The following is a 7485-nucleotide window of genomic DNA, read 5'->3' on the forward strand; positions in this document are numbered from 1 at the left end:
CACATATACACACGACCACATACCTGGCAGGAAGGGGCACAGAACCTGGAGTCCAGTCACCTCTGGCTATTGCCAGCTATTTGCTGGGACAGGTCAGTTGTCCTCTCTGAGTCTCGGTCTCCTGGGCTGTAGCCAGGGAGAAATAATACCTACTGCACAGGGCTATGGGGACAGCCAAAAGCCCTTTATAAACCTAAGAAAGAGAAGTCGTTAGGAACTATTCATGGGCATTCACAGCAAGGCAACCCCATCTTGTACGAGGGCGTTGGTCCCAGTGCAGGGAGCAGGAGACTTGTTTCCAGAGGCTTCCAGGATAACTTGGAGCAAATCATTTACCTTTCTTGGATTCAGTCCCTGGAAGAAGAGGCCATCCCAGACCCCTTCCTCCCAGGAACTCATTCTGTCAGCAAATATAGCCTGGGGGCCTGCCAAGGGAGGCTGGTACAACCAACCACTGCCCACGGGCTGTGCACGGCCTTGCTGTGGGAACAGGCCTGTAACTGCATCACAACCCGAGATCTGGACAAAGGGCAGAGGAAGCTGAGACTCCTTCACCTGAGGTGGGGGCTTGAGGGGCTTGGGCGGACTCTCCAGAAGAAGTGACATTTCAATAGGGCCTTGAAAGCCAACTAGGTATTTTCCAGAGGGAGAGTGGGGAGGGGCAAAGGCATTCCAGGCGAGGATGACATCCTATGGTGAGGCAGGCCCACAGGTGGGAAGGAGGGGAGGATGGGCAGAGAGTTTGTGCTGTGGAGCACAGTGGCCCAGCCATGAGAGGGGTGCAGAATGGAGCACACAGAGTGGGCTGGGCAGGCTGGGCAGGGTGCTGATTGACGGCTGCAGGGCTGCTCCCCAGGCGTGGGTAATTGTCCCACGCATCCGGAGGCAGGCTCTGTATGAATCTGGCTCTTTCCATGGCTCTGAAAACAGTCTTCTTTTTTACCCCTGATGAAATCCTGCAGTCTGCTCCCATGTACCAGTACCTGGATAGGAAACTGTTCAAGGAAGCCTACCAGATTGCGTGCTTGGTTGTCACCGACACTGATTGGCGTGAACTGGCCATGGAAGCTCTAGAAGGTTTAGATTTTGAAACAGCAAAGAAGGTAAGCATCTAGCCAGCAGAAGCTGGAGTTTGGTCCTTGTGGGGTCCCTTAAGAAGGCAGATGGGGACCCAGCTGGCACAGCAAGCCCACAGACTGCAGCAGCCTCTGGAGTTAGGCTGACCTGGGCTTAGATCTAAGCTCAGCCACTTCCTCACTGTGGGCCTGGGTAGGTGACACCCTTTCTGAGATTGCTTCTCTATAGATGTAGGGTGATGACAGGCCCCATCCTTACAAAGCTTTGCAGATTGAATGGGAAGGTTCCTGTAAAGCCTGATCCAGGAGCAGCATCTCAGATTCTGGCTGTCACTCTTATTAGCTGTCATCTATGGGAAGCACCTGGTAGTAGCCTGGCACATCATAGGCATTCCGTAAATGGCGGCTTTTATTATCGGTGTAATCACTGGCCATGATGCTGCACACAATGCTGCTTTTCTTAGCATCTGCCAACTAAGGTCAAGGTCTCTGATTCTGACAGCAATGTGGGCACTTCCCACATACCTTCATGGCAGGATTCATGGACTTGATTCGTTGTGTCCTTTCCTGGCCTAGTCTATGAAAGCTAGAGAGATGGCTGAAAACATCTGGCCCCTTTCTGCACATAAGGAAAAGCCCATGTATGTTCCTGAGCTGTGTTTCCATCTAGAACCTGAGATGGAGGAAGGAATGGCTTCCAAACCCCTCTCTCCTACCCCTTCCCTCTTTATCTCCCCACAGTCAATTAACGAGCTGCTCATTTTGTGCATACTACTGGGCTGATACTGAAGGAGTGGCAAAGAGGGATGTGATGCCCGCCTTGGGTTAGGTCAAGACTTGTAGGCATGAAGAGAGAGGAGACTGGACCAGACCGGGACTAAGAAGCCTGGCTGAGAACCAGCTGTGCCACGTAAGGGGCTCTGGGACCTCAGGCCAGCCTGGATAACAACTAAGTTTATTCATTCATTTATTTAACTCCCCAGCCTGTATCCCCAAAACACTCCCTGAGAATAGAAAGGGTATATTAAAGCCACAAGATTTTAAAAATAACACTGTTCATTGATTTTATTTAAATTACAAAATAATTGTATATAGTAAAGGTCTATTAAGTACAACATGGGACAGGCACAGTGCCTCAGAGCCCCAGTCCTCCCCGTTCTGAAATGAGGGTGGTGAGAACGCCTGCTGCAGTCATGAGGCTTAACCGAGATGCTGTAAAGGGGAATTTAAAGCAGGGATGGTTGTGCAGGTGCCAGCCATTACTAAACAAGGGAAGTGATCGTTGTGTAACAATGATTTAGCCGGGCGCAGTGGCTCAAGCCTGTAATCCCAGCACTTTGGGAGGCCGAAGACGGGCGGATCACGAGGTCAGGAGATTGAGACCATCTCCTGGCTAACATGGTGAAACCCCGTCTCTACTAAAAAATACAAAAAACTAGCCGGGCGAGGTAGCGGGTGCCTGTAGTCCAGCTACTCGGGAGGCTAAGGCAGGAGAATGGCGTGAACCCGGGAGGCGGAGCTTGCAGTGAGATGAGATCCCGCCACTGCACTCCAGCCTGGGCGACAGAGCGAGACTCGTCTCAAAAACAAACAAACATAGGCCGGGCGCGGTGGCTCAAGCCTGTAATCCCAGCACTTTGGGAGGCCGAGACGGGCGGATCATGAGGTCAGGAGATCGAGACCATCCTGGCGAACACGGTGAAACCCCGTCTCTACTAAAAATACAAAAAATTAGCCGGGCGAGGTGGCGGGCGCCTGTAGTCCCAGCTACTCCGGAGGCTGAGGCAGGAGAATGGCGTAAACCCGGGAGGCGGAGCTTGCAGTGAGCTGAGATCCGGCCACTGCACCCCAGCCTGGGCGACAGAGCCAGACTCCGTCTCAAAACAAACAAACAAACAAACAAACAAAACACAATGATTTAGATTATATTTTTAGATGTCCTCAGTGTAGGAAAGTGGAGATGGAGGAGGCTGTAAGAGTCAGAGGAGGGAGGAGGCATCTCCATGGAAAGAGCTTCCCTCTCCTGCCCCACCCAGAAATGCCAGCAGGGAGGAAGACAACAAATCCCTAAAATAGGTGTTGTTTGTTTTGGGCATGGAATTAAATTAGAAATCTTCCCTCTAGATTGTCACTTCCTTACACCCAGGAACTAAACATGTATCTCATCTTAATAACACTGCACACTTTCTAGCACTGCCTTAGACACGCTGGTGCTCAACAAATGCTTGAATGTATAACAACTAAGTTTATTCATTCATTTATTTAACTCCCCAGCCTGTATCCCCAAAACACTCCCTGAGAATAGAAAGGGTGTATTAAAGCCACAAGATTGGCCGGGCGTGGTGGCTCAAGCCTGTAATACCGGCACTTTGGGAGGCCGAGACGGGCGGATCACGAGGTCAGGAGATAGAGACCATCCTGGCTAAGACGGTGAAACCCCGTCTCTATTAAAAATACAAAAAACTCGCCGGGCAAGGTGGCGGGCGCCTGTAGTCCCAGCTCCTCGGGAGGCTGAGGTAGGAGAATGGCATAAACCTGGGAGGCGGAGCTTGCAGTGAGCTGAGATCTGGCCACTGCACTCCAGCCTGGGCTGGAGTAAGACTCTGTCTCAAAAAAAAAAAAAAAAAAGCCACAAGATTTTAAAAATAACACTGTTCATTGATTTTATTTAAATTAAAAAATAACTGTATATAGTAAATGTCTGTTAAGTACAACATGGGACAGGCACAGTGCCTCATGCCTGTAATCCCAGTTCTTTGGGAGGCCAAGGCAGGCAGATCAGTTGAGGTCAGGAGTTCAAGACCAGCCTGGCCAACATGGTAAAACTCTGACTCTACTAAAAAAAATACAAAAATTAGCTGGGTGTGGTGGCGGATGCCTGTAGTCCCAGCTACTTGGGAGGCTGAGGCAGAAGAATTACTTGAACCAGGGAGACAGAGGCTACAGTGAGCCAAGATCATGTCACTGCACTCCAGCCTTGGTGACAGAGCAAGATTCTGTGTCAAAAACAAAGAAAATCAGTACGATATGTTTTGAAAAAGCCAGACGATGTTGACAATAGGCTAGGAGTTGCTATTTCATCTAAATCCGGTATCCCCTGCCTTTCTTTCCTCTGGGACAGGCACTGAGGCTCACCAGTTTGCACAGGGTGGTCCCCAGTGATGGACTGCCATCCCCACTAGATGGCAGAGAAGAGCTGCTGAGTTCCGGCCAGGACCTGAGTAGAGCTGCAGGTGCCTCCCTGTTCCCAGGCTTCCCTCTACTGAGTGCATTCAGGGGCCTTCTGACCACTCTGACCAGGAGCCGTGACACTGCAGGATGCATCAGGCTGAAGGAACTCAGAAACAGATTTCTCAGTGGGCAAATCCTAGACCCCAGCACAGCCGACCTAGAGCTAGAAAGACCCTTGAGAGGGTGTCAGTAGCAGGCCCCTTTCCACAAAGATGGCTGGAGCCCAGAAGCAGAGAAGTAGGCTCAGAGCAAGGACTGAGACCTCGAATGCTCCTTTCCCTCTCGGCCACCGTGCCAGGCTTTGCAGGGTTGTCCTCTCAAGTTGCTTTAAGGAAACCCAGATCTAGAGGGTAGCATATAAGACCTGCCGCTTGGCACAACAGCTACTGCTACCCCTCTGTTCCTTGGCCCATGTGATGCCCACATTGCCCTTTTCTTCGTAGAAAGAAGAAAGGTTTTTTCCTCTCCACAAACACTTATTTGCCATGTTCTGACTCTGATGCCTCACTTAACGCTGCCTCCCGCCCCTGCTCATGCTCAGACCATTCATCTGTGTTCTCCAAGCATCTGGTTCATAGTCGGAGAGCTCTTAGCTCTAGATGTCATGATCTGTTTAATTGGCCAGCCTCCCCGGTTAGAATGTGGGCCTCTGAATTGTGGAGGGGGACAGGGGCCGGGACATGTTTCTCCCTGGGTCCCCAGTCTCTGACAGGAAGCCTGGCCCTGTGGGATGAAAAGATGAAGCTGTGTTGTGGTCACCTGCAAGGCAGCCAGAGGCCGGGGACTCGCTTATCTCCCGAGATCTTTTCAGGAGGGAGGGTGCCGTGCTGCTGAGTGGAGGCTGCAAGTGGTCAGGATTGCTCTGCATGTTTGGTTCAAAGGGCTCCAGAGCTGCTGCCTCCTCTAGGCACAGGTCAGCCCATTTTGAATGGGGCAATGTAAGCAAGCACAGCTGGTGGAAATGGTGACAGCAAAGCCACCTGAAAGCAGCCTGACCTGGTGGCTCATGCTCCTCCAAATCCTGGGCAGAATCTGAAAGCAGCAAAACTGGCTTAGCCAACACCAGTCTGCTTGTTCCTCAGAAACTTCTAGAGGTCCATGAGTTAAAAGTCTCTGGCAAGGGCTGCAATTTTAGGATTTACATAAGAGTTTGCCTTCCATGGACTTGGTGGGATTCATTCCCTACCCCTCCACCTTCTTCCAGAATCTGTCTTTATGCCCTCTCAGCTTTCTCCTCCTCCGTTCCCTCTGCAGTACCAGGGCCTCTGGGTCCCCTGTGTCTGTGGCAACACTGGGTAGGCATAGCTGTCCCCTGCATTCTACCCATGTCACCAAGATGTGCCAGGCAGTCTCTCATCAGTCCATGCATCTCACCCTCTCCTGCTGTGATACTGCCTGCCCCGCCAGAGGGTCAGACCAGCTTGTTCTTCTTTGGGTCGAGAGTCTCCCAAGGAGGCACCACCACAGACTGTGGCATCATGGTTTTGTTTTACCTGATCCCAAAATGACTGATGCAACCGAGATGTCTTTGCTGTTCTTTGCATGTTCCAATTTCGGGGATAAAGCCATGCCTCGCTGAGTGGTATAACCTCCTGCACACGTGATGATTAATCCCTGCTTGCTCCCTTCCTCTCCTCTGTGGCTCACTGTCTAGGTGAGCTTGACTTCCCAATCCCCAGCCAATCACCCACTTTTGAAGCCAAGAAGGCAAGCTGGTTTTATTCTTTATTTCTTCCCCACAGGCCTTCATCAGAGTACAAGACCTCATCAGCAGCATTGAGGTAAAAGTTGAAGCATTCTTATTTGTCAAGAAAGTGAACTTGGGGTTCGGGGTTCAGGGGCAGCCCTTGTGGCAGGTGTATTAGTTCATTTTCACACTGCGGGAAAAAATGTACGCGAGACTGGGCAATTTACACAAGAAAGAGGTCTAATTAGACTTGCAGTTCCACATGGCTAAGGAAGCCTCACAATCATGGCAGAAGGCAAGGCAGTGCAAGTCACTGCTTATATGGATGGCAGCAGACAAAGAGAGCTTGTGCAGAGGGACTCCTCTTTTTAAAACTATCAGATCTCGTGAGATTTATTTACTATCATGAGAACAGCATGGGAAAGACTTGCCCCTCTGATTCAATTACCTCCCACTGGGTCCCTCCCCCAACACATGGGAATTCAAGATGAGATTTGGGTGGGGACATGGCCAAACCATATCAGCAGGCAAAAGCCCTGAGGACACGGGAGCAGAGCTCACTGGCGACTGGGCATCCGGGTCACAGCCGCGCTCCAGGGGCAGAGTGGCCACACAGGGGGAGACAGCAGTGGGCAGTGTGAGCTGTCACATTATAGCTGACCGAGGCAGATGGGTCCCCGATCTCTCAAGGGTTGGGTTTCTTGTTTGTGAAAAGAGATTGGACCTACCTCACAGGCTGCTGTGAGGATTCAGTAGGTTCTCAGGAAATGGTTTGTATCCTCATGGTGGCGAATAGTCAGTCACCATCCTCTCAGACTCCAGTAATCTGATAGTGTTGAGGGGTTTCCCAAATGCACGAGCTGAGCTCCACTCCCAGAAATGCACCTGGGAAGCAAGGCCCACAGTCTGAACTGAGCATCCCAGAGCTCTGGAGCAACCCCCAGCCCCGCTGTTCCTGGCTGAGAGTATTGGCCTTGTCATCCAAACCCAATAGGCCTGCAGTGGGCAAAGGAAACTAGGCGCTGGGTGGTGGTAGGCACCATTCTATTTATTTATTTATTTTTGAGACAGGGTCTCGCTTTGTCCCCCAGGCCAGGGTGCAGTGGCACAATCATGGCTCACTGAAGCCTAGACCTCCTGGGATCAAGCAATCCTCACACCTCAGCCTCCCAAGTAGCTGGGACCACGTGTGCGCACCACCACGCCTGGTTAATTTTTTTGTAGAGTCAGGGTTTTGCCATGTAGCCCAGTTTGGTTTCAGATTCCTGGGCTCAAGCAATTACCTCACTTCAGCCTCCCAAAGTACTAGCATTACAGACTTGAGCTACCATACCCGGCCTTAGACACTATTCTTAATTTCTGTGTATCTCAGCGCTGTCTGGCTGTCTGTTACAAGGCGTACACATTTTTTCTCCTGAACAGATTTATTGTAAGGGTATAGGAATGTGAGACACATTTGAATTCCTGGTTGGAAAGTGAGGAAATCCGCAA

General features: G+C 51.0%; 1 protein-coding gene across 1 annotated transcript; it reads left to right on the forward strand.

Moving 5' to 3' along the window:
* The first annotated feature begins 305 nt into the window (after positions 1–305).
* On the forward strand, positions 306–6642 carry LOC103228071 (intraflagellar transport protein 122 homolog). The gene is made up of 2 exons (XM_073009816.1): positions 306–1103; positions 6050–6642. The coding sequence occupies exons 1-2, from the start codon at positions 897–899 to the stop codon at positions 6170–6172; spliced, it is 330 nt and encodes a 109-aa protein (XP_072865917.1). The 5' UTR covers positions 306–896; the 3' UTR covers positions 6173–6642.
* The last annotated feature ends 843 nt before the right edge of the window (positions 6643–7485 follow it).

This window comes from Chlorocebus sabaeus, chromosome 22, assembly GCF_047675955.1.
Source record: "Chlorocebus sabaeus isolate Y175 chromosome 22, mChlSab1.0.hap1, whole genome shotgun sequence".
NCBI classification, from domain to species: Eukaryota; Metazoa; Chordata; class Mammalia; order Primates; family Cercopithecidae; genus Chlorocebus; species Chlorocebus sabaeus.